The sequence below is a fragment of the Tursiops truncatus genome, chromosome 1, assembly GCF_011762595.2.
Source record: "Tursiops truncatus isolate mTurTru1 chromosome 1, mTurTru1.mat.Y, whole genome shotgun sequence".
NCBI lineage: Eukaryota > Metazoa > Chordata > Mammalia > Artiodactyla > Delphinidae > Tursiops > Tursiops truncatus.
The window spans coordinates 56339874-56367451 of NC_047034.1; the positions used below are offsets into that span (position 1 = coordinate 56339874).

General features: G+C 37.8%; 1 protein-coding gene and 1 long non-coding RNA gene across 4 annotated transcripts in view; one reads left to right on the forward strand and one right to left on the reverse strand.

Annotated features, from left to right (window-relative positions):
• TNFSF18 (TNF superfamily member 18) overlaps nt 1-27578 on the forward strand; it is a 113723-nt gene that overhangs the window by 76953 nt on the left and 9192 nt on the right. Inside the window, exons 3-4 of one of the 2 annotated variants that reach the window (XM_019918756.3) lie at nt 3711-3741; nt 6001-6352. In XM_019918756.3, the coding sequence (XP_019774315.1) occupies nt 3711-3741; nt 6001-6347 (378 nt within the window). In that variant the 3' untranslated portion in view covers nt 6348-6352. Of the gene's footprint in view, nt 1-3710; nt 3742-6000; nt 6353-27578 lie in introns of those variants that run through there. The other variant, XM_073804351.1, reaches the window with a different exon arrangement.
• The window catches only part of LOC141278598 (uncharacterized), a 259133-nt gene that overhangs the window by 6551 nt on the left and 225004 nt on the right, over nt 1-27578 (reverse strand). For both annotated transcript variants that reach the window (XR_012331551.1, XR_012331550.1), the window contains exons 2-3: nt 15809-15863; nt 1208-1398 (exon numbers count right to left, since the gene is read on the reverse strand). This is a non-coding gene — a long non-coding RNA (uncharacterized lncRNA). The remainder of the gene's footprint in view (nt 1-1207; nt 1399-15808; nt 15864-27578) is intronic.

Sequence of the window (27578 nt, forward strand, 5' to 3'; positions counted from 1 at the left end):
TCGGTTATGAGCCCAAGGAGTTGGTCCATCCCTAGATAAAAATAACCTCACAGAAATTGTCTCTAAGAAACCAAATGTCAGGAGAGTCCCCTGCTTCAATGAAATGAAGGCTACTTTCCAAAGGGAAAGTTGTGCTTGTACTTAAAAGCAGAGTAGATTCTATTTCCAAATGATGATCTGATTAGAGTTGGTTTGGAGAAATAATTATTATTTATTACCCCAAGTATGTAAATCTGGGCTTAAATCACAATGGGGTTACAAGAGCAACTGCTCCTTCTAAGCAAAAATAAATTAACTAAACTAAACAGAAAGTCCCATATGCTTCTTTATAAGTGGATACCCACTCCTTTCAAACGTCACCAAAATTAGAAATACAAACTGCTCCACAGAGCGGCAGGAGTGAGACTTTTGAGTCAGGCTCTGTTTGGATCTTAGCCTGGCCTCTCATCAGCTGCATGACCTTGGGCTAGTTACATAATCCTTCTCCTCATTTCCTCATCTGAAAATGTGTGTGTTGGTTATTTCACGGAGTTGTGGTAAGAATGAATGAGATAGTACAGTGCCTGACCCATGGTAGGCTCTCAGTGGATGGTAGCGATTCATATTTACACCATTATTATTAATGACTTTACAATGAAGATAAAGTTAAAAAAGACTTTTAACAAAATGGGTATTCCTTGCTTATCTATTCCACTTCCTCAACCCAGGACTATGCCTCACTACCAAACAGAGGATTTTTGTGATTAGACAGATTTTCATTTGTGGCAATAATGACAGAATAGCACAGTGGTGGTTTCTGTAGTTCTAAATAGACGTGAAAGCAGCCTACAGGATTTCTGCAGTATCCAGGATTTCTGCCTCTGGTAATTAATTTGTCTGTGGCATTAGGCTTCTCCTCACACTCTTTATACATGAGAGTAGACAACATAGATGTTACCTGTGGCACAGATTTTGGAACTCTTTTATATTTAGATTGTTATCTAATCCCTTCATGTGTTTAATCATGTCTTTCTAGAAAGATGATAAACTTTTTAAGAGGCGAGGACCACAGATGACATTAGTTTCTCTTGCTTACAGTGCTAGTATAATGTTGGGAATGCAGGTGCTTAAAGTTTTAATTCTTCATTATAATCAGCATCATTATCAAAACACTAATAATAAGCAGGACAAGACAGAATATCTGGGCAAAATCCTTTATAAGAATTACCTCATTTAGGGCTTCCCTGGTGGCGCAGTGGTTGAGAGTCCGCCTGCCCGATGCAGGGGACACGGGTTCATGCCCTGGTCCGGGAAGATCCCACATGCCGCGGAGCGGCTGGGCCCGTGAGCCATGGCCGCTGAGCCTGCGCGTCCAGAACCTGTGCTCCGCAACAGGAGAGGCTGCAACAGTTGAGAGGGCTGCATACCACAAAAAAAAAAAAGAATTACCTCATTTAAACCCATAAACAACCTCAATAGGCTAGGTGCTGCTATTTCCCCCATTTTATAAGTGAGAGAATTGAAGTTGAGTCCCTATCACATGCCTATTATGGGTTAAACTAAATTGAATTTTAACATCTCTTCTAAGAAATCCCAAAGTAAGGATGAAATAATTGCAAGAGCAAAGGAAATTGTAGGAATCCAGTGATTTATCTCCTAGAACAGTGACTTCCCAACCTTTTCTATTGCACCTCTCTATCAACAAAATGTTCTTGAGTACAATCCCAATATATATGCTAATTTATTGTAAGTTTTATTTATACAAGTTCTAATACTCTGTATATTAAAAGATACACAATAGAAATTTATAAGGATGAACCAAATAATATGCTTAATGTTGTTTATCCACAGTGCAAAACTATTTTGCTTTTACCAAAATGTTATATTTATATAATATGCAAATATATAATATAAAGATTTCTAAAATAATTGAAATATTTTAGTAAAGTAATTTGATAAATGTGTTTATTTTCTTAATCTTAGTTTAACACTTTTTAATATAATAATTTAAAAGTTATAGTCTAGGTTAATTTACCTTATGGTTGCCGTTTTGACCATCGTAACTGAAAAATTACCTCATGAAGAAATATAGATCAAAATGGAAGAATGCATTTTTGAGTGTGCTTACCGTGTTATGACACTAAATTTTAAATTCATTGTTCAATAGTGCAAAGTTCTTTTTTTTTAATTAAAATAATATTGTTCCAAGTTGGGGGCAGGGTGGTGGGATGAACTGGGAGATTAGGATTGACATATATGCACTAATATGTATAAAATAGATAACTAATAAGAACCTGCTATATAAAAAATATAAAATTAAAAAATATGCTGTCCCATCACTCCATTCATGATTTTTCTTCCTTCCTTAGACAACTTAAATTCCACGGTCTATAATTAAAATCCTTACCAAGGTGGCCTTTCCTTCGTAGGCTCCTTTGCGGGTTCTTTCTTATTTCCTGACCTCTAAACATTGCAGTGCCCCAGTACTCCTGTCTGTCTTTACCCACTGACTTGATGCTCTTATACAGTCTCATATCTTTAAGCACCACACAGAAGCTGAAGACTCTTATTATCAGAACTCCTTAAATTCCATCCTTACAGATATAACTACCTTCTTGACACTCCTACCTGTATATCTAATAAGCATCACAAACTTGACATGTTTAAAAATGAACTCATGACTCTTTTCCCCCCAATTTACTCCTCTTAAATCTTGCTCATTTCAGTGATTAACAGTTTTATCTTTCTAATTGCTCGTGCCCCAAATCTTGGTGTCATCTTTGTCTCTTCTCATTTTCTTATCCATATCCATGTCAGGAACTCCTGTTGGCTCAATTTCCAGTCACTCATCACCATCTCCACGGCTAGCACCTTGGTCAGAGGCACCATGCTTTCTTGCATAGATGATTACACTGATCTCTTAGCTTGTCTCACTGCTTTTGCTCTTGTCACCCTTTAATTTATTCCTAGCATAGCAGCCAGAGAAATCCTATAAAAGGATTTCATAACATGATAATCATGTTTAAGCCTGAAAAGTCTCTTAAGCACTTTGCCACAAGGAAACAAATGAACTTTACATGGTACAATATGTGTGGGTATACCTTACCTTACTACTAAGTATCTTAAAGCCTTTAGTGTTTAAATATCTGTATTTATAAAATCAACCACACTGGTGGATACCTGTAGCATGTAAACTGTGGTATGTTGCAATAGTTTGAAACTGAGATCTCCTCAGGGTATTTCAGTCACTGTATATGATGCATGATTGTCTGAATATTAAATAGTGGAGACATTATCAATCTGAAATGTAAATATTTCTATAGCTTAACTTGTTATTTAAAATAGAAATTCTATTATTTTCTCACATGCCAGTGGACCATCTTGTGAAGTCACTGGGATGCAGAGACTATTATTTATAGAAAATTTCTATAGCCCAAGAGGAGGAGAGTCCAAGATCAAATAGTTGCACTGTGGGTAGAGATTAGGTGGATAAAAGGAGTTCTTAACTTTTTCCTAGAAGACCCAAAAGGTAGCTGGGTAATGAAAGGTAAAGGAAGGCGCCAGCCATCTGTAAAGGAAAGCTGAGAGAGCCAAAACAAGGGGGAGGGAGGGATTTCTTTATGTGGCTAGGGAAAAGAAGTCGGCTTCAGGAATCAGAGGCTCTAAATAAATCAATCAAGAAAGTTGTGACACTGTCATCATCCTGACCAATTCTTCTTCTTCCCCTACAGACTGCCAGTGGGCCCTGTATAGCGAAGTTTGGTGAGTAACATGTCTCATACACCTCCTTTTTTACTTTCCTTAGCATTTGATGCAAAAGGCAAGCTCCAGAGTTAAGAAAGCATGCATTCTATTTTAGTCATCCCTCAGCTCCTATTTATAACTGCTTATCTTGTGCCAAGCAGTTGTCTAGGAGCTGAGGCTTCAGAGGTAAACCAGATGGACAAGCCCATGCCCTGATGAAGACTACATTCAAGGTCACATCTCTGGGCAGGAATGCATAGCACTCCCATAGGCCTGGGAATCTGAGATCCAGGAATCTACTTTTAATTCTGTGTTTTAATAAGCACAAGTTTCAGATTTCTACAACCTTTCCCTGTGACAGACTCAAAGTCATTCTCATATTTCACATACTGCTAGCGTCCAGTAGAGTGAGTATAGGGTGCGATTTTTGTTTCTAAGTATATAGATGAGAAATGAGAGTTAGGGGAATGGTCACTTCTCTGCTCGTTTCTCTTCTCCTCTTAGCTCCTGAGTCACTTTCCTTTATAGTGACCTGGTACTTGCTTAGAAGACACGCTAAAGTTTACAGTCGTCCTGAGCCTTAGGGCATTTTTTAGAATACATACAAAATTGAAATGAATATATTTTGGGTTGTTTACTGGTTTAAGGTCAAACAAACACCCATTTTCAGCTGACAGAAGAATATTTCTAGAGTTAACTTCAACTCCTGTTTTCCTATACAGTGCAAACAGCCAGGCTTCCTTGCTTTGTGGAAATTGGGAGTCTCTTTTTACTTATCTCTGCCTTTGTGATTTGTTTTTGTTTTTCTAGTGAATGGAGCGAAACTCCTCATGATATGTTGAAATTTTCTTTTGATGTGGTAAAAGTTGAGAACCTCAAGTGATGCTAAGATGGTCTTTAAGTGTCCCCCATCACAGAATTAAATATGAGAACCAGTGACACTCCTTCCTGGTGACTTGCCTATGGTCAATTACGTGGTCAAGCAGGAAGAAATTTACTGGGCTCTGGGCTCATTGGAGATACAGGGAGACTTTGCTTCTTCCTTTAATGATCTTTCCTTCATTCTCCTTCAGAATCTACCCTCAGAGCCTTATATCTGACATTTATATACAAATAAGAATTTGTCAATATGTTATCTCTTCCAGGGTACTTTTTTTTTTTTATCAAGGTTTCTAATTATGTGACAAAGGCTTTGCCTCCATAACAAAAATTATGGAGAATTAGAGAACAGGCCAGATAAGTGTTTTGGGAGGTAAAAGCACATCCTGGGATTCTGAAATCACACCTCTGTGTAAAACAATTAACATTAGGAAAATATGTAAATTCCATATATTCCTATGAAAATAAACAAGTCTTGACCCTTTCCCCATCCCCTTTGACAGCAATAAACCAGGGATACTTATATTTAAACAGTCAAATAATTTCCATTTATAAACTCATTAATTTACCAGTAGCTATTTTGGGAGGGTTTAGATAAAGATATCCCAAGTGTATCTTGAATGATATATACCCATAAAGAGCCATAATTTAGACACAGTGCACCTAATTCAGGAACACGGTTGTATCATTCAATCAAGATACATATATTGAGCACATACTGGGTACTACCAGGAATTCTTTTTGGTGCTGAAGATATAGCAATGGACAAAATAGAGAAGTACTTGTTCTCAAAGACATTATACTCAAGTGGGTATAAGATAGACAATAAGCAAATGAACAATGTATAATAGGCTAGATGGTGACACCTTCTATGAAGAAAACTAAAACAAGGTAAAGGGAGAGAGTGACAGGAGAGCGCTATATTTTATACAGATTGATGAGAAAAATCTCATTGATAAAGTGATACATAGTAAATAGTATTTACACAAAGAAAGGCAAATATGCATCCTGCACTGCCAACTTTGGTCATCACCATCCTGGCAGGTGATTCCTCTCTTCCTTCCTCCTTTCTTCCCTTTCACAAATATCGATCGACAAGAGATGAAGTGCCACGCTAAAACTTAACCCGTGTCCCTATTCTAAATGTATTTCCTTAGAACTCCCCAAGCAAGAGATGCACTTAGGAGCTGCAGTTTCTCTAAAACAAGGAGTAGGTAGATACTTAAAATACTAAAATTGTGGTTGGAGAGAACTAGTATAGACCGGGTAAAGAAACATCCTGTAAGTAGGAAAGAACTATAATCAGGAAGAAGATGAAATAATTAAATAACTATGCTTTCCTTTTTTTTTTTTTTTTTTTGCTTTCTCTCCCCCGCCTTTCTTGTAAATGTCTTATAGGACCATTACCTTCAAAATGGCAAATGCCCTCTCCTGAGCCTTCTTGTGTGACTAAGACAGCTGACTGGAGGCTGAAAATACTTCAGAATGGTTTGTATTTAATTTACGGCCAAGTGGCTCCCAATACAGCCTACAAGGGGCGAGCTCCTTTTGAGGCGCTGCTACGTAAGAATGAAGACCCCATACAAGCTCTAACGAACAACTCTACAATCCAGAACGTAGGAGGGGCTTATGAATTCCATGCTGGAGATGTAATAGACTTGATATTCAACGCTGAACATCAGGTTCTAAAAAATAACACATACTGGGGGATCTATTTGCTAGCAAATCCCCAGTTCATCTCCTAGAGACTCGATTTGGTCTCCTCTGTCCTCTTCAGCACATGCAGAGATGCCAGTGGGTAGGATGGAGGAGGAAGAGTCTCAATGCCTACAGTTCATCTGGGCATACAGATCAACACAAACAGAACTCCTCTGCATGTGGATTTTCATTTCTCATGCCTGTCTGAATAAGACTCAGAGGGAGGACCAAAGACATTTGGTACCCTTGACGTTAGGTCAGCAAAGGCACTTTACTAGTTCATGATAAAATGAATACGGGTGGCTAGAGGACAGAATCTTCTCAAAGTGTCTTTGTCTAATCCTTGACTCCCTGGGTGGAAAAAAATGAACTCTTATTCCCATGGGAGCCTTATCTGGTATGAAAAAAGATCTAGGGCAGTAGCCTGGCCTTGTTCTCATACTCTTGGGCCGTGGATTTCTTGACTTCATTCTTCCCATATTCCCATCTTCTGAGACCCTCCTAATAAAAAGTAGTCAGACTTGGAGGGTGGCCACAGGCCAGCAATACACCACTTTAGATTTGATGGCATTAGAGGATAGAGAACACTCTTGAGAACTGTTGGGACCGAGGCACAGGTGGCATTGGAATGGAACGCACTTTATTCGGGAACTTTCCTTGATTTTATCATACTCAGGACGCAGGGTGCTTTATAAAACTAGCTGGTCAAAAGGGTCATTCTGAACCTTCACATAGGGCTTCAAGAGAACTTGTGTATGTGTCTAAACATTGTCAGTAGTAAAGAAAGAGTAATCATTACTAATCATAAGATTTACCCCAGAAATTGATATTACCATTACTGTATTTTGTCATGTAATGATTTCATATTTTTAGCTAGCTCTGCACAGTTTGCAAAGTGCTTTCATATATCACATGACAATTCTATGAAGTTAATGGAGCAGGTATTTTTGGCACAGTTTTAACAATGAGAATTTGGAGGCAGATGGAACATAGGTAACTTGTTTCAACCGACAGAACTAGTGATTAACAAGGGGCCCTGAGCTTCCCACTGTATCACACTGTTCTAGCTCTAGGGTTGGTATTTCTGCTATCATATTAGAAGTCTATAAAGTTTAGGAGATTTGATTTTTCAGGCGGTATATTCCCTTTTAGCCCAAGCATAGTTAGAGGGAAGCTACACCAATTCTTTCCTTTCTCAGCAAACTTTTCCTTTCCTTGCCTGGAGCAGGGAGCACAGCGTGTTGTTCAGGACTGACTTCAACCAAATCCCCTTCCTCACTTTGAAGAGCCTGTCTTGGTCAAATGTGTTAACTTCCAAAAAGAATGAATAGCACTCAATTCAATGACAGTCTGCCAAAGTTTTGGACTCTGCAAAATTAACTAGCTGCTTATGGGTTCTTGTTGAAAGGTATGTAATGTGATTACGTGATAACCCAAGTTAAAATATTTATGGATATTTGTAAAAGGCTACATTGTTAATTAATAGTATCACCGTATAAAGCTAATTTAAAAATATTTGTATTGTGAGCAAGAAAAACTGCCTGGGAGCAGACTAAGCCTGAGGCCACGGTGCTTCTTAGTAATTTTTTTTTAAAAGATGTCTGCTGAGTAGCTTAGGGCCAAAGGCTTGGACGCCTGATTCCTCTGGCATATGTATATTTTCTCAGGAGATTAAAGTTATATGACTTATATTTATGGAAACTTGGTGATATTGATTGTTGTTGAGTTATAAGCAGTAGTGTGCTGGAGTGGACCAGTACTAGTTCATAAGAAGTGATTGTTAAATTTTCACAAATTATACAATCTGGTTGTTAAATACAGTCATCCTTGAAATTGGCCATGGTGGGACTATTTATACCATGGGAACTGGCAAATGCTACAAATCAGGGCTTTTCTTTTTGGAAAACCCATTCACCAGTACACCACTGCTTGTAAAACTCTCCTTAATAACTCCTCTTGGCTTCTGCGTCATTCCTGGGACAATCAAGGCAGACAAGGGAGAAAGTGAAATTGTCATACTCCTAGCAAAAGCCCCACACATCAGTGATTTCTCAGGGTAAGCAGAGGTCTCTGCAGTTGCAACCAGAAAGACAGCTACCGACAGATGACCTTTAAATTTCCCTGGTGTTGTAATTTCAGGTTTCGCTTTCAATGTATACTGTTTCCTTGTTTCTTCAAACAGTTGTTTACATTTTAAACCTATAATAAAGTATATGTTGGTAAGTCATCTGTAGCTGATTTATCTGTGGGTTATCAGACTAGAGTTTTTGATCCAGAGAATATGAGGGTGCATCAAAGAAATTCTGGCCCATATGAAACACTGCTTTTTAAATTTATTTTTAGAAGTTTTTAAATTGAGGTATAGTTGATGTACAATGTTATATTAGTTTTAGGTATACAACATAGTGATTCAAAATTTTTATATATTATACTCCATTTAAAGTTATTATAAAATATTGGTTATATTCCCTGTGCTGTACAATATATCCTTGTAGCTTATTTTATACATAGTAGTTTGTACCTTGTAGCTTATTTATTTTATACATAGTAGTTTGTACCTCTTAATCCCCTACCCCTACCCCTATCTTGCTCCTCTCCCTTCCCTCTCCCCACTGGTGACCAATAGTTTGTTCTCTGTATCTGTGAGTCTGTTTCTGTTTTGTTATATGTTTGCTTTATTTTTTAGATTTTACATGTGAGTGACAACATACAGTATTTGGCTTTCTCTGACATTTCACTAAGCATAATGGTCTATCTACATTGTTTCAAATGGCATTATTTCATCCTTTTTTATGTCAGTAATATTCCATTGTATATCTAAATTACATCTTTATCCACTTATCTGTTGATGGACACTTGAGTCGCTTCCATATCCTGGCTATTGTAAATAATGCTATGAGCACTGGGGTGCATGTATGTTTTCAATTAGTGTTTTTGTTTCTTTGGATATATACCCAGGAGAGGGATTGCTGGATCATATGGTAGTTCTATTTTTAGTTTTTTTGAGGAACCTCCATACTGTTCTCCATAGTGGCTGCACCAATTTACATTCCCCCCAACAGTGTAGGAGGGTTCACTGTTCTGAAAAGTTAGACTTAAGAAAATTGTTAGAAATGAATATAAAACATTTTTTTCAATTTCTTGATAGTCAAGAAAAATTAAAGTAGCATGAAGGAACTAGTTCAATTTTTTTTTTTAAACACACAGTGCTGGGCTCTAAGCAGACTCTGTCTACATATCCACAATGAATGCTCTAGATAGCAAAATGCAGACTCTTCCATTCATTTTATTTTAATCATCTACTGATTTCTATCAGCAGTTAACAGCTTTAAGGAGTTCCACACAATTTGGTTGAGCTGTCGCTCCAAGACACATAGCAGTATTGGTGAATCTCATTATATTGCTTGGGAAAGTAGACTACAGGGTTTATGTGACCTGCTCAAAGAACTCAGAAAGCGTTGGGCAATAGAAAAATGAAAATTCATTTTTTAGGGCCCATTAGATTAAACCAACTTTCTCATTGCTTCAATTGCATAATCAGGGTGGGAATCTCTGTTTTCAGCCTTCAGGGTGATTGTTTCCACCCAGCTTTGGTGTTGTCCAGGGACATCATGTGGGGCAGGGTGGGGGGAGGGTGGAGCAGAGATATTTTTCGCACAGGGCCTCAATACAGAGTCTGAGTTGGACTGAGCTGTACTGGTGAATTTAAGTTTCTTAGAATGGAAGATGAAGAGAGCCTCTTCATCTTCCCTACCTGCTTTCAGGTTGAACCTCTTATCTAATGGGCTAGTCTCTGAGAGGAATCTGGTGGCCAGAGACTAGGGTCTGACAGTGCCTGGACCTTGGTTCTTATTGTCTGTTGAATGAACAAACAAATGAATCACAGATATGAGTGTTGGTGTGAATTTAATGTTATCATGTGTACTCTGCATGACAGAATCCAATGGGCAGCCTTCAAGCTCCTTTTTTTACTGTCTCCCATCCCATCACCTACAGTTCTCAAGTACTGTCCTTCTTCCCCATCAAAACCTGTTCTCCAAACTAATGGTTACCAAGGGCGGCAGGGAGATGTGGGACGAATTGGGAGATGAGGATTGACATATATACACTACTATGTATAAAATAGATAACTAATGAGAACCTATTGTTTAGCACAGGGAACCGTACTCAGTGATCTTTGGTGACCTAAATGGGAAGGAAATCTAAAAAAGAGTAGATCTATGTATACATATAACTGATTCACTTTGCTGTACCACAGAAACCAACACAACACTGTAAAGCAACTATACTCCAATAAAAGTTAAAAAAAAAAAAAAGCACCCTGTTCTCAGGAACATTGTTAAAGTAATTATGGAAAAGAAAAGAACCTTGTAAATTAACTTGCAAAAGGGTAAATAGTCAATAAACTACCTTGTCTTGCATTTCTCGAACAGGACAAAATCCTATTTGGTTTAAGCCTTGCTGGGCAGATGCACCAAGAAGCAACTGTCTTTACACTACTAAGACAAAACAATTTGTTCAGTGATGAATAGTGGAGTTTTTCAAACTGAGGCCTATGGACTCTATATCAGATTCACCCAGTACGCTTGGAAAAAAAAAAAAGATCCCCAGGCCCCACTCATATTCCAATGAATAAATGTTTCTAGGAGTGAGGCCTAGGAATCAAATTTTTAATGAGCTCTGACCCATAGGTGATTCTTATGTACACTACAGTTTAAGAACCACTGCTTCACGGCATACAACTTCGAATCTCAGCTGAATATTTCTCCAAGTAAAGACAATCAAAGCTTCTAAACAAATAAAAATTTAAAAAGCAGAACAAAAAACCAAAGTTAGTGTTGTCCATGAGACTTACCATAATCCATCTCTCATCACAAAAGCAAATGGCCTTCTATCTTCTATTTGAGTCTGAAAAACAGTCATGCTCTTCACTTTTCATAACCTAGTGACAACTTTGCCACTTGAATGCTGGCAGTCTATGGCATATGAGCCTTGCCACAATCAATATTACATTATTTACCTGTATGCTGTCAACTCTCAAATTTTTATCTCTAGCCCAAGTTGTTCTCCTTTATTTCAGACTTGTAAATTCACTTGTCTAGTCAATAATTTCACATTGGAGGTACAATGGACATCTTAAATTCAACTTTCCCAAAGTGAATCTTTTAATGTTTCCTCAAACCAGCTTTTCTTGAAGCCCTCCTCATTTCAATCATATTGCATGAGCCAAAAACCTTTGAGCCATAGAGTCATTCTTGACTTCTGTTTTTCACCCATTTAAGGAAATCATATTGTCTTTACTTTCAAAGAGAATCTGACCTCTTTTCTGCTATGGCTCTTGTTTGTGGACCAAGATTATTTCAGTAGCTTCATAACTAGTTACTCTGCTTCTACTTTTGAAGTCAGACATACTTTTTCAAAATCCCAGTTTTGCTGTTATCACTTATTTGGGTCTTGGACAAATTACTTGCCCTCTCTGAGACTCAGTTTCTTGTTTGTTTTGTTTATCCAATGTCTGATGCATAGTTGGAGCTTAATATTTGTTGAATCCAGGAATAAAATAAAATAAGTTTAAAATACCAATTAATATATGAAAGGTTTCTGATACATAGTGATACTAAAATGGTGGCTGCCATTGATTTCATTTTTATTAAAGAGTTGGATTTATTCCTAAGTTTTTAAACTGCCACTTCTCAAGTTGACCTGTTAATTTAACATCTATCTTATTCTCTTTCCTCCCCAAGAAAAGGTAAGCCCCAAGATAAAAGCACTTTATTTATTCAATGCTGTATCACCAGCACCTATAATAGTGCTTGGAATTGAAAGAACGCAACAAATATTGAAATGAATGAACAAAAAAGATGGGATGCTGGTTCTTGGTTAGAATGACCAGCAAGATATGAGATACATATGCTGCAAACAACCTCTCAAAATAGTCTAATGTCCATTCCTCTAGGTTTTTAAAAACTCTAAGTAAAACAATGCATGGAAAATTGTAAGTATTTATGTATATAACAAGTGCTCCATAAAACTGGCTACCACAGTAAGAAAGAGAAGCAAAATGACATGTGACTGGTCATCTCCGCTTGGTCCACAATATGCAAAGAACCTGGTTTATGTGGCTTGTGTAGCTCCCATGCCCCGAGGGATGCTTGGTGCCCAGATGGCAGTCATGGGCGATTACCTCCATGATTACCATGCTAACTGGAGAGCAAGGGCTGTGACTGCTGTGTCCCCAGCTCTATTGCTAGCCTGGCACATAATCAACGAACACAGATTGCTTGTTGAGTAAGTGCTTGCTGATGTGTCTTGTTATTAAGCAATTAGAGGGTCTGATGCCACCATACCTCCTCAGGTGTGTCCCCTTAGCTTCCTAAGAATCTAGGGGTAGGGGATTAAGAGGTACAAACTATTATCTATAAAATAATCTACAAGGATATATTGTATAGCACAGGGAACATAGCCAATATTTTATAATAACTATACATGGAGCATAACTTTTAAAAATTGTGAATCACTGTGCTATATACCTATAACTTATTTAATATTGTACATCAACTATACTTCAATAAAAAATTTTTAAAAAAACTGGCTACCACATACCACCATCAGCATCATGAAAGTCATTTCATTATCCTTGTTTTCCTAGGAAGCAGTATTCTAGAGCACATTAGCTTGCTTTACTATAGTAATGCTTTCACCAAATTTTAAGGTAAGCTTGTGCCTTTGGCCTTTATTAAATATATTTATTAGAAACAGCCATGTGTATCTTCTCAAAAAATGGCTCTTAGAACCATGTTTTTTATGTTACGTATCATCCTTTGTGGCAAACACATTCAGGAAAACTGATCTCTCATGAACTTGAAGCCATATCTCTATGGGAATTTTTTCCCACATATTTCTATTGAGCAATAAAGAGTTCAGTAATATGTGAGATTTTAGAATCCACACATTTTTCCTCTGCAAAGGCATTATAAATCTCTAGAACCTTGATTTGTTATTAACTACTTCACACGAATATTTTTGGAAACATGAACTGTGGTTTCTGGGCACAGACTTTGACAGATGCCACCTTAAGTGGTGAGTTGCTTCCTCAACAAGGCTTTTCAGAGTGGTTATTTCAGAGTGGTGAAATTACCATGTCTGAAGTCCAGGAACCAGGTTTTTAGGTCTAGAAACTGTATTTTAACAAAGTCTTAGAGTTTATACATCTCTCAGGGACTGCATAACCAAACTCTTAAGAGAGTAAGATTTAAACTAAGGTAGAAGTTTATTGGTCAGCACGTTCTCTTCCTGAAGGAAGCATTGTATGGTAATTCAAATTATAACCAGAAGGTTATTGGCAGGCATGGAATCCAAGTCAGGGTGGTTAGGTAGGGGATTCAAATGAATAATGGCCTAAGATACAAAATGCCTCTTTTACTTATTGAACAAATATTTCCTGAGGCCAAGTATATCTCAGAAATTATACCAGAGGGGAAACTAAATGAAAAGATATAATGCCTGTCCTCAAGCAGTTTAGAATTTAGCTGAGAAACATGTATGTAAACAAATGATCAGAGGACTGTATATATGATAATTAATGTGAGTAAATTAGTCCATGGAAGAGACGAAGGAGAACCTGAACAAGGACAATGGCATTGGTGATGAGACTGAGAGAAAAATTTATGACATAGACTCACCAGACTGTAGTGATTGTGGTAGGTACCACCGGGGTTTCTGCCAAAGTCATAATGGTTTCCTTATCAGACTTCTTTAACCACAGGGGTGGGTTTCAGCAGCCTCATTTTCACCATGTGAGCCCATTCTCTTAGCCAGTGTTGACTTGTCTGGAATTAACTGCCCTGGCATGATCTCTTGACTGGAGAAGATAAAAATTTGATAGCTATGTGATAGCCCATCTTCCTCCTATAGAGTGGACTGAGAAGCAGAGAGACCCAATCTGGCTGAGACAGAAGAATGAAAGGGGTACACAGAGAGAAGCAGAAATGAAAAATGGAAAGAAACGCCACAGAACTGCTCTTGACCCATAAGGCCCAGCTATGTTCTTACCCCTGGATTCTGTAAGAATCACTGCAGCTCTATGACAAATTCCCTTTTACTTTTCCCCACTCAGCTACCTTAAGTTTTCTTCTCCTAATTGAAATCAGAGTCTTAACTAGTAAAGCGATCAATTTAAGGTGAGGGATAAAGAAGAAGGAAGGACCTTGCTCGACAAAGTGAGGAAGATGGTGATGCTTTCATGGTAGGGGATATGGAAGGAGGAACTAGAGAAAGTTTGGGATGGATGAGATAATGAGTTCAGTTTTATAAATGTATGATTTGAGATGTCTGTAGAATATCCCAGTGGGCATTACTAGTATATAGCTGGAACTCAGGAAGAGTCACATGAGATGGGATTAATATTTGAAAGTCAACAGCCTTTAGAATAAAGTCAATGATGTGGATAAAATAACTATAGAGAGGGTTTAGAGAGGGAGCAAACGACTGAGACCCGGTGAGCACCAACAGTTGAAGACAGGCATAGCAAAGGAATCCTATAGAGTAACAGCCAGAGACAAAGGAGGTCAACTGGAAGAAAAGCAGGCCTAAAAGACTGAGAATGAGGGTGTGGTCAGTGATGTTAGAGGCTGCAAGAAGTCAAATACTACGAAGATTGATAATTGCTCATTAGACTCCACCGGTAAGTAGTTGCTGGTGTCATCAGCAAGGTCATTTTCAATGGCGTAATGGGAGAAGAATCCAGATTTCAAGGACTGAAGAACAAATGGGAAGAATAGCGCCAGATGAGGAGTTAATGGAACCTGAAACAATATGTTATACTACTTTTTGTAGAAACTTGTTTGTAAAGAAAAAAGAGTTGTGGAATGGTATAGGGTGGGTAATCTCAGGGCAAAGGGAAAGAAAGAGGCATCTATCTGGTAAGCAGACTACATGTTAATGTTGGTCAGTCAGGGTACCCTCTTCCCAGCAGAAGCAAGCCTTGTGCAATAAAATGAGTTGGGCAAATCCAATGCCCTTTCGTAGGAATTTGATCTAGAACATACAAGGGAAAAGTACCACTTAGCAGTGGAGAAGTTAAATGATGCCATGGAACTGTTGACAGGAAGAATAGAGCTAATGTAAAAGGAAAAGCAGGTGCTGCCATGAACAGGAGGGAGGGAGGGAGGGAGGGAGAGAGAGAGAGACCATGAAACTTGTTGGAAAGAAAAAGTTGAAAACAGTCAATGCCCAGAGATGCTTCAGTTTCTGATATAATTTCAGTTCCTGTTCTAGGCCTTGTAAATCATTTTAACAAACCATTTTTTTTCCTTGAGTTAGTGTAAGTGGATCTGTTTCCTTTCAACAAAGTAAGGTCCATCAACTAAGTTGTCTTTTCAAGATGTTTTTAAAAACATCTGTTATTTTCTAGGCTGTATCATCACAGGGGAGGCAAATGAGTACTGTGGTTCAGAGATGGGTTTAGATTTAGATAGACCTGAATTTAAATCCTCACTCTGCTACTTACACTTTGTGTGAGCTTGAGCACTTTGCATAACTTCTCTGGGTCCAGGTGTTCTCATCTGTAAAGAAATAATAATTATTTCTACCGCATAGTATAATTTAAGGATTAAAATAAAAGAATGCACACACACACAAAACTCACCTCAGTGTCTGGCAATAGAAAGTTAAATAGATGCCAATTATATTTGTGTTATTATCAGTTTATAATTAGTTTTGTTAGGCAGCCTTTCTCTATCTTAAATATCTTTTTTAGTTTCAGTGAGTTCCTTCTAGCAACTAAGTACATATTCAGCTTCTTCAGACGTTATATATTTGCATATTGATATGTGAATGCTGCTTGGAATAATGAATACTGAAAAGCTTTAATCTCTGTGGCTTATTCTTACTAGCTGCCTTGTCTTAGATCTTCTCTAGAAACATAGTTAAATGGAGAATACACTTTATTTAAATACATTTTATTTAAGTTGCAAACATAATAGTGATTTTATCGTTTATAAAGATCTAATTATTCATTCACTAATTCATTCATTTATTCCACAAATATATGTCAAGGTTTTTCTAGGTACAAAGTGCAGTTAGGTGCTATAGACAATGTGAAACTTTGTAAGACATTGTGATTTAAGAAGCTATATCTAGTAAGAGAGATAGATGGATTCACAGAACTATAGAGCTAAAAGGTACCTCATACAAAGAAAATCAATCCCCAATCTGTCATTTACAAATGGGGAAGCTGAGACACAGTGAGGTTAAGAAGTAATTCAGGAATTCAAATCTGGATTGTCCAAATCCCAGCCCAGTTCTTTTTTCAATTAGATCATCCAATACAATAACGAATGAAGCAAGTGCTATGATAAGCATAGGGCTATAATAAAGGATAACACATTCTAGCCAAATGAGAGAAGGGGGAAGAATTTTAATTCATGTGTGATGAAAGAGTAGGAGGCAGGCCTACAGGCAGAGGGTGAAGTGTGAGCAAAGGCACAGGGTGCGGAAGACAGTGTGTGTGGTCCCCTGCTGGTGAAGGTGATAGGTGGAGATAAGAGACGGGAGCTGACACTGAACAAAAAGGAAACCACATCCCAAGCAGCTGTAGTGCTATTTCAAGGAATCTCTGCTTTACTATTTAGGGGCTTTTTGTTTTTTTATTTTAGAAATTTATGGCTTGATGGGACCTTTTTCAGAGAAGGTAGCTAAGGTAGTTCAGGTAGCATGGTGAAAGGTGGGTGGGAGGGGCAGAGCAAGACCACCTAAAAGGCTAATGAGATAGCCCCAGTGAGGCGTGATCTATAGTGGCAGAAGCAACAGAGAGGAGAGGAGCTCAGACAGAAAAGCAATAGTAAGAAAACATGGATCTTGAAGAAGAAGACATGGTTATAAGAACAATGATTTTAGTTATGACTGAAACAACCATCTCAGTATTTTAGATACTCCGTTTTAGCAACAAATGGATAGAATTATTTTCACTAAGATAATCAGATGCACTTTGAAATTTTGGTAGTTTAAATAACATAACAAAATCTTTCATCAATCCTTCCTACTAAAACCTGGAATCAGACAAGGATGTCCATTCGCATCACTTCTATTCAGCATAGCATTGGTAGTCCTAGCTAGCAATCAGGCAAGAAAAAGAAATAAAAGTCATCCAAATTGGAAGGGAAGAGGTAAAATGGTGATTATATGCAGATGACATGATACTGTATACAGAAAACCCTAAAGACTCCTCACAAAAACTACTAGTACTGATAAACGAATTCAGCAAGGTAGCAGGATACAAGATTAACATACAGAAATCTGTTGCATTTCTTTACACTAACAATAAAAATATCAGAAAGGGAAAGTAAAAAAACAATTTCTTGTAAAATCACATTAAAAAATATCTAGCAATAATCCTGACCAAGGAGGTGAAAGAACTATATGCTGGGAACTATAAAACATGAAAAAAGGAAACTGAAGATGATTCAAAGAAATGTAAAGATATCCCATGCTCTTGGATTGGAAGAATGATGCCATTCTGACTGGTGTGAGGTTGTACCTCATTGTGGTTTTGATTTGCATTTCTCTAATAATTAGTGATGTTAAGCATCTTTTCATGTGCCGGTTGGCCATCTCTATGTCTTTTTGAAGAAATGTCTATTTAAGTCTTCTGCCCGTTTTTTGATTGGGTTGTTTGTGTTTGTTTGTTATTAAGTTGTATAAGCTGTTTGTGTATTTTTGAAATTAAGCCCTTGTTGGTCACATAATTTGCTAATGTTTTCTCCCAGTCCGTAGGTTGTCTTTTCATTTTGTTTATGGTTTCCTTTGCTGTGAAAAAGCTTATAAGTTTGATTAGGTCCCATTTGTTTATTTTTGCTTTTATTTCTATTGCCTTGGGAGACTGCCCTAAGAAAACATTGGTATGATTTATGTCAGAGAATGTTTTGCCTGTGTTCTCTTCTAGGGGTTTTATGGTGTTGTGTCTTTTATTTACGTCTTTAAGCCAGTTTGAGTTTATTTTTGTGTATGGTGTGAGGGAGTGTTGTAATTTCATTGATTTACATGTGGCTGTCCAGTTTTCCCAATACCAATTGAAGAGATTGTCTTTTCTCCATTGTATATTCTTGCCTTCTTTAATGAAGATTAATTGACTGTAGGTGTGTGGATTTATTCCTAGGCTGTCTACTCTGTTCCATTGATCCATATGTCTGTTTTTGTGTCAATACCACACTGTTTTGACTACTGTAGGTTTGTAGTATTGTCTGAAGTCTGGGAGGGTTATGCTTCCAGCTTTGTTCTTTTTCCTCAGGATTACTTTGGCAATTCTTTTACAGTTCCCTAAAATTTATTAATTCCATAAATTTTATGGTTCTGTATAAATTTTAGGAATATTTCTTCTAGTACTCTGAAAAATGTCATGGGTAATTTGACAGAGATTGCATTAAATCTGTAGATTGCTTTGGGTAGTATGGCCATTTTAACAATATTAATTCTTCCAATCCAAGAGCATGGGATATCTTTACATTTCTTTGAATCATCTTCAGTTTCCTTTTTTCATGTTTTATAGTTCCCAGCATATAATTCTTTCACCTCCTTGGTCAGGATTATTCCTAGATATTTTTTAATGTGATTTTAAAAGAAATTGTGTTTTTACATTCCCTTTCTGATATTTTTATTGCTAGTGTAAAGAAATGTAACAGATTTCTGTATGTTAATCTTGTATCCTGCTACCTTGCTGAATTCGTTTATCAGTACTAGTAGTTTTTGTGAGGAGTCTTTAGGGCTTTCTGTATACAGTATCATGTCATCTGCATATAATCACCATATAGTTCACCAAAATCAACTATATTTCAATAAAAATTTTACAAAAGTATTTCTTCAAAATCATTTAACAAGCCTGACACCTGGCCAGAGCACCAAGACCCTGTGAGCAACACGGCAGAATTTACTGGGTACAGTGAAAGCAGTGCTCAGAGGGAAATGGGCAGTTGTAAACACCTTGGATGAGCTCAACCATAGACTGGTCACAGCTGAGGAAAGAGTCAATGAGCTTGAATACAGGTCAGAATTTCCCAAACTGTAGAGGACCAGTGGTAACAACTATCCAAAAACCAGCAGACTACTCCCGGACACCAGCAAGCATTTATTTATTCCTTTACCACGGGGTCACCTGCAGGCATAGAAAAGATCAATAAAACTAAAAGCTGGTTCTTTGACAAGATAAACAAAATTGATAAACAATTAACCAGACTCATCAAGAAAAAAGGAGAGAAGACTCAAATCAACAGAATTAGAAATGAAAAAGGAGAAGTAACACATGACACGGCAGAAATACAAAGGATCATGAGAGATTACTACAAGCAACTATATGCCAATAAAATGGACAACCTGGAAGAAATGGACAAATTCTTAGAAAAGCACAACCTCCCGAGACTAAACCAGGAAGAAATAGAAAATATAAACAGATCAATCACAAGCACTGAATTTGAAAGTGTGGTTAAAAATCTTCCAACAAAGAAAAGCCCAGGACCAGATGGCTTCACAGGCGAATTCTAGCAAACATTTAGAGAGGAGCTAACACCTATAGTGTTAAACTCTTCCAAAATATAGCACAGGCAGGAACACTCCCAAACTCATTCTTCAAGGCCACCATCACCCTGATACCAAAACCAGACAAAGGTGTCACAAAAAAAGAAAACTACAGGCCAATATCACTGATGAACATAGAAGCAAAAATCCTCAACAAAAGACTAGCAAACAGAATCCAACAGCACATTAAAAGGATCATACACCATGATCAAGTGGGGTTTATCCAAGGAATGCAAGGATTCTTCAATATATGCCAATCAATTGATGTGATATACCATATTAACAAATTGAAGGATAAAAACCATATGATCATCTCAATAGGTGCAGAAAAAGCTTTTGACAAAATTCAACACCCATTTATGATAAAAATCCTCCAGAAAGTAGGCATAGAGGGAACTTACCTCAACATAACAAAGGCCATATATGACAAACCCACAGCCAACATCATTCTCAATGATGAAAAACTGAAACCATTTCCACTAAGATCAGGAACAAGACAAGGTTGTCCACACTCACTATTATTAAACATAGTTTTGGAAGTTTTAGCCAGAGCAATCAGAGAAGAAAAAGAAATAAAAGGAATCCAAATCAGAAAAGAAGACGTAAAACCATCATTGTTTGCAGATGACATGATACTATACACAGAGAATCTTAAAGATGCTACCAGAAAACTATTAGAGCTAAGCAATGAATTTTGTAAAGTAGCAGGATACAAAATTAACGCACAGAAATTTCTTGCGTTCCTATACACTAATGATGAAAAATATGAAAGAGAAATTAAGGAAACACTCCCATTTACCACTGCAACAAAAAGAATAAAATACCTAGGAATAAACCTACCTAAGGCAACAAAAGACCTGTATGCAGAAAACTGTAAGACACTGATGAAGGAAATTAAAGATGATACCAACAGATGGAGAGATATACTATGTTCTTGGACTGGAAGAATCAACATTGTGAAAATGACTATACTACCCAAAGCAATCTACAGATTCAATGCAATCCCTATCAAACTACCAATGGCATTTTTCACAGAGCTAGAATAAAAATGTCGCAATTTGTAGGGAAACACAAAAGACCCTGAATAGCCAAAGCAATCTTGAGAAAGAAAAATGGAGCTGGAGGAATCAGGCTCCCTGACTTCAGACTATACTACAAAACTACAGTAATCAAGATAGTATGGTACTGGCACAAAAACAGAAATATAGATCAATGGAACAGGATAGAAATTCCAGAGATAAACCCATGCACATATGATCACCTTATCTTTCACAAAGGAGGCAAGAATATACGATGGAGAAAAGACAACCTCTTCAATAAGTGGTGCTGGGAAAACTGGACAGCTACATGTAAAAGAATGAAATTAGAACACTCCCTAACACCATACACACAAGTAAACTCAAAATGGATTAAATACCTAAATGCAAGGCCAGACACTCTAAAACTCTTACAGGAAAACAGAGGCAGAACACTCTATGACATAAATCATAGCAATATCCCTTTTGATCCACCTCCTAGAGAAATGGAAATAAAAACAAAAGTAAACAAATGGGATATAATGAAACTTAAAAGCTTTTGCACAGCAAAGTTAACCATAAAGAAGATGAAAAGACAGCCCTCAGAATGGGAGAAGATATTTGCAAATGAAGTAACTGACAAAGGATTTATCTCCAAAATATACAAGCAGCCCATGTAGCTCAATATCATAAAAACAAACAACCCAATCCAAAAATGGGCAGAAGACCTAAATCGACATTTTTCCAAAGAAGATATACAGATTGCCAACAAACACATGAAAGAATGCTCAACATCACTAATCACTAGAGAAATGCAAATCAAAACTACAATGAGGTATCACCTCACACCAGTCAGAATGGTCATCATCAAAAAATCTACAAGCAATAAATTCTGGAGAGGGTGTGGAGAAAAGGGAACCCTCTTGCACTGTTGGTTGGAATGTAAATTGATACAGCCACTATGGAGAACAGTATGTAGGTTCCTTAAAAAACTAAAAATAGAACTACCATATGACCCAGCAATCCCACTACTTGGCATATACCCTGAGAAAACCATAATTCAAAAAGAGTCATGTAGTGGTATGGACTTACACATACTACCAAATGTAAAATAGACAGCTGGTGGGAAGCAGCCACATAGCACAGGGAGATCAGCTCAGTGCTTTGTGACCACCTAGAGGCATGGGAATAGGGAGGGTGGGAGGGAGACGTAAGAGGGAGGAGATATGGGTATATATGTAGTATAGCTGATCACTTTGTTATAAAGCAGAAACTAACAAACCATTGTGAAGCCATTTTACTCCAATAAAGTTGTTTAAAAAAAAAAAAGTCATGTACCACAATGTTCATTGCAGCACTATTTACAATATCCAGGACATGGAAGCAATGTAAGTGTCCATCAACAGACGAATGGATAAAGAAGATGTGGCACATATATACAATGTGCCAATTGAATATTACTCAGCCATAAAAAGAAATGAAATTGAGTTATTTGTAGTGAGGTGGATGGACCTAGAGTCTGTCATACAGAGTGAAGTAAGTCAGAAAGAGAAAAACAAATGCCGTATGCTAACAAATACATATGGAATCTAAAAAAAAAAAAAAAAAGATTCTGAAGAACCTAGAGGTAGGACAGGAATAAAGATGCAGATGTAGGGACTTCCCTGGTGGCGCAGTGGTTGGGAGTCCGCCTGCCGATGCAGGGGACGCGGGTTCGTGCCCCGGTCCGGGAGGATCCCCCGTGCCGCTGAGCGGCTGGGCCCATGGGCCATGGCCGCTGGGCCTGCGCGTCTCGAACCTGTGCTCCGCGTCGGGAGAGGCCACAGCGGTTAAGAGGCCCGCGTATCGCAAAGAAAAAAAAAGATGCAGATGTAGAGAATGGCCTGAGGACACAGGGAGGGGGGAAGGGTAAGCTGGGACGAAGTGAGAGAATGGCTTTGACATATATACACTACGAAATGTAAAATAGGTGGGTAGAGGGAAGCAGCCACCTAGCACAGGGAAATCAGGTCGGTGCTTTGTGACCACCTAGAGGGGTGGGATATGGAGGGTAGGAGGTAGACGCAAGAGCGAGGGGATATGGCGATATACGTATAGCTGATTCACTTTGTGGTACAGCAGAAACTAACACAACATTCTAAAGCTATTATACTCTAATAAAGATTTTAAACCAAAAAAAAAGCAGATACGGGAAAAAAAAGATCCACTCTCTAAGAAACTTTCAAATGTGCAATACAATATTATTAACTATAGTCACCATGCTTTATATTACTACTTCCTTAATCTGCAATGAGTTCATGACATCTTTAAGTCCTCCCTCTTTACCCAACCTTTCCCCTCTGCCTTCAAAGATATTTAAAAATTTCTACCTAGAAAAAACTCCCTTTGACCCTGCTACCAAGGCTAGCAATAGAGGAACTGAACTTTTTCAAACCATAGTCTACATGTACTTTGCCTCTATTTCCTTGTATTTCAATCATACATGGAGCTTGTGTTCCACCTCTAACATCAAACTGAAAGTTAACGTCATCCATGATGTCTCAAATGACCTACTGTCAGTTCTCTTATTCTTTCGCTCCTTTATAGGATTAGTGTGATTGACTATATTCCTAAAACTCTCCCTGGCCTTTGACCTTCAAAATACCTTACTATCCTAGATTTTCCATGCTGCCCTCGTTTTTGTCTTGTCATTTCTCTTAAAATAAATTACAAGGTCCGATATGAGATTGGTTCTTTGTCTAACTCTCTAGCCTCATCTCTTTTCCATCTTGCATTTTATACTCATCATGCCAAATCTTTTTTTTTTTTTTTTTTGGTTTCTTGATAAGTTCTATTTGTCTTTGCTTGACTCTGTTCCTTGGGACATGATGTTCTATCCCACAGGAGTACTCAACCCACTTCCCCTTCATCTAGCTAACTCCTTACTCATCCCTTACACATCAGCTAAAACGTAAGTTCCTTAAGGAGGCCTTCTCCAAACTTTCAAGTAGGGCTCTCTGCTCTTTAATCTCAAAGATCCATGTCACAACATTTATATTATTTTATTGTTATTATCTCAACTGTCAGTCACTTCCATTAAGCTATAGGATTTCTAAAGATTTGGTCTATTGCTATATACTACCAGTGCTTGGCACATGTGATTATTCACTAGTAGTTGTTGAATGAATAGATGAATAAACGGATGAGTGCATATTCTCCATCATCTCTACTGATCACTCTTCTTCTTCTTCTCCTCTCATGTATAAAAATTGAGCTAGTTATGTCTCCTATAACTATTTCACAATATTGTGAGGATTAAATGAGGTAAGGTATATAAAATAACTTATTTATAAATTACAAAGAGATATGCTAGGATGTCACTTGCTATTATTACTGTTCCCTTATTAACAAGGCAGTCTATCATCTGTGGTGAAGAATGCCTTCAGAAATATTTATATTAGGACAGATGTTGTTTAAGGGTACAAACCTGCAACAAGTAGTGAATAAGCCTTAGGTGTCTAATGCACAGTATAGTGAATATAGACAATATTGTATTATAATCATCAAACTCACTAAGAGACTAGAACTTAATTATTCCAATCACCAAAAAGAAAGGATAAATATGTAACATGATAGAGGTGTTAACTGTTGCTACAATGCTAATCATATTACAGTATATAAATGTATCAAATTGCAATGTTATATGTAAAGTATATTTCAATAAAAAATATTTGTATTGGAATTCTCAGGGAGTTCTGAGATTGGACAAATTTGTGTTATTTTGATTAGCCGAAGATTCAAGAAGATTTGATTGACAGTTATGAAATCACTGACATCCTTGTGGAGGGTTCTCAGGATAATTTGAGATTTGCACTCTGCATTCTTAATTCCGGTCACAGAAAAATTTTAACAAAATAATTCCTACCTAAAGTTATCCTACCCTGAAAGTAAATCCCTATTAAACAATGTCATTCCTTGTACAATAGGATCATCTTTCTGAATTTTGCTTTTGATTCCAGAAAGTCATCCACGTTCTTTATTAATTAGTTTATCATGGAAACACAGAGAGACGGTTTTGAGAAGTTACCAAATAGGAAAGGGTTTTTATTTCCTTGCATTCACCTACTGTTTGGGGGCAACTCTTGTAGTGCTTTTAGATCTTCTCTGACAGTAGAGTAGCAATGAATACTATTTTTCAGAGATTATTATGGGGAAAGCCTAAATCCAAGAAGGAAGTAATTTGCCTAATGTTCTCCAGCCAGTGCAGTCTCAGAATTAGAAACAGAAATAAGATAACAATTTCTTGATACTCACTTCAAGAAGTTCATCACAAAGCTGTTTTCATGGGTTACATTGATCACAACGCATTGCAAAATACTATCCAAGTATTGGTATTGAACTTTGATCTGATCACACAACATTTAAGGAATGAATATTCTTTAATAACCTAAATGCAAAAAGAACTTGAAAAAGAATAGATACATGTACATGTAAAAAATAATCAACTATAGGAAGCCCTGGAAATTTCCTTGTTATACAGTGGTCTGGTTTGTACTAGTGTTTTACTGAAAAGGAAGCAGCAAAGAAAGAGGAAACAAATGCAAGCCACTGTCATGTTGTCATGGAGTGTGTCTGGGTTCATTTGAACTCGGGCAAGTCAGCAGCCCTGGCCCTCATGCACTGCTTCGTGCATGGCACACAGGATGTTCAGCATCCATCCACATGTGGCCATGGATGAAACAGCCATGTTGACTTTCCTGAGGTGGGGTAAGAGTCTCTGTTTCAGGGTGGAGGCTCCAAATTCAGGGTACAGAGAGAATGTGTCCAGAAGTCCAGGTGACCGACATACCCTCTGGAGCTAGACAAGAAGAACAACTAATAATAACTAATATCTACTGAACACTGAGTGTACCAGTAGCTCTTTTATGTACTTATGTGGATCATCTCATTTAATCTTCCTAACAAATCCATGCCAAATAAAGAAACTGAGATGTGGAAACGATAAGATACTTGCTCAAGTTCACAGAAGAAATAAGTAGCAAAGGCAGGCTGCAAGCTCAGGTAGTTGACTTAGAGGCTGAACGCTCCATCATTCTGCTGTATTAGCTCACTCATCGATGCAGATCATAAGCCTTGGTTAAGGCACGGAATTCTTTCATGATACCATGTTAGTGGGAAGAGAGTTATTGCCTAGACCGAGGGTAACCATTATGATGCCTGGTAATTGAAATAAAAATCACAAATGAAGGTTTCATTTAATCAAGTATTTTGAGTACCACATAACCAACCTCTGGGAGAAACTGAAAAAGAATGGGAACTGGGCTTGGCCTGAAGGAGCTTGCAATCAGAAGGTGCTACAAGTGACATCAAAGAGGCAGAAATATCTTTTGGAAACCTGTCATTGAGAAGCATGGAAATGGAGTTCCCCCATGATTTCTTTTTTTAAATAAATTTTAATAAATCTATTTATTTTACTTATTTTATTTTTGGCTGCATTGGGTCTTTGCTGCTGCGTACGGGTTTTCTCTAGTTGTGGTCAGTGGGGGCTACTCTTGTTGCCGTGTCTGGGCTTCTCATGGTGGTAGCTTCTGTTGTTGCGGAGCATGGGCTCTTGGTGCGCGGGCTTCAGTAGTTGTGGCATGCGGGCTCAGTAGTTGTGGCTCATGGGCTCAGTAGTTGTGGCTCGTGGGCTCTAGAGTGCAGGCTCAGTAGTTGTGGCACATGGGCTTAGTTGCTCCATGGCATGTGGGATCTTCCCGGACTAGGGCTCAAACCTGTGTCCTCTGCATTGGCAGGTGGATTCTTAACCACTGCGCCACCAGGGAAGCCCATTCCTACATGATTTCTGACTCTGAGGCTTCCCCTTATGGTGTTAACACCAGAGTTTTTGAGGAAGAACATCTGTTTTCTATTTTCTTTTTTTTCTTCTGAAGTTCTAGGACAACTTCTTAGCCTTTTGGGTCTCAATGACACAGTCATTCCATGACACAGAAGATATATTCTAGTGAGGGAAATAAAACCAGATGAGAAACCTCCCCATAACTCCCCTGTGTATAGTTTGTTTTGTCACTTTTTCTTTGGCTGCTTTAGGCAAAGTGGTAATAAATTCTACTAGTTCTTTTCTTTTAGGGAATCCAGAAAACATTATGTTTGAGAAATTTTCACTTAAGATAAGGATGTGAAACAGACCTGCAGAATGAGAGACTCCATCTAAAACAATCCACCAATCATTACTTTCAAGTGCTTAGGACAAGTTCAACACAATACAAGGACCAGGTAAAAATCCCAAGAGAAGTATTATATAAGCACAATCCCTGATCCTCGAGGACTTTGCAGTGTGGTTAGAGATAGAAAGTACTATATGACACTCTAGAAGACCCAGATAATAAAATGCAAGGTGGGAATTGTTATCTATAGGTGTTTACAGAAAGGAGAGGTGACTGAGAGCTGGGTAACCAGGGAAGGCTCTAAGAAGGAAGTAGAGAGGAGGGTGTATGAGTGCACTGTGTGTGTGTGTGTGTGTGTGTGTGTGTGTGTGTGTGTGTGTGTGTGTGTGTGTGTGTGTGTGTGTGTGTGTGTGTGTGTGTGGTGGAAGATGTGGATATTAAAGAGGATGAGACTCAGGGCTCTGCTGTGGTGTGACAGCCAAAGAAGACATCTGTGTTCTCCAACTTTGGGAATTTATTTTGCCATTGTCACTACACCATTCCACCTCTC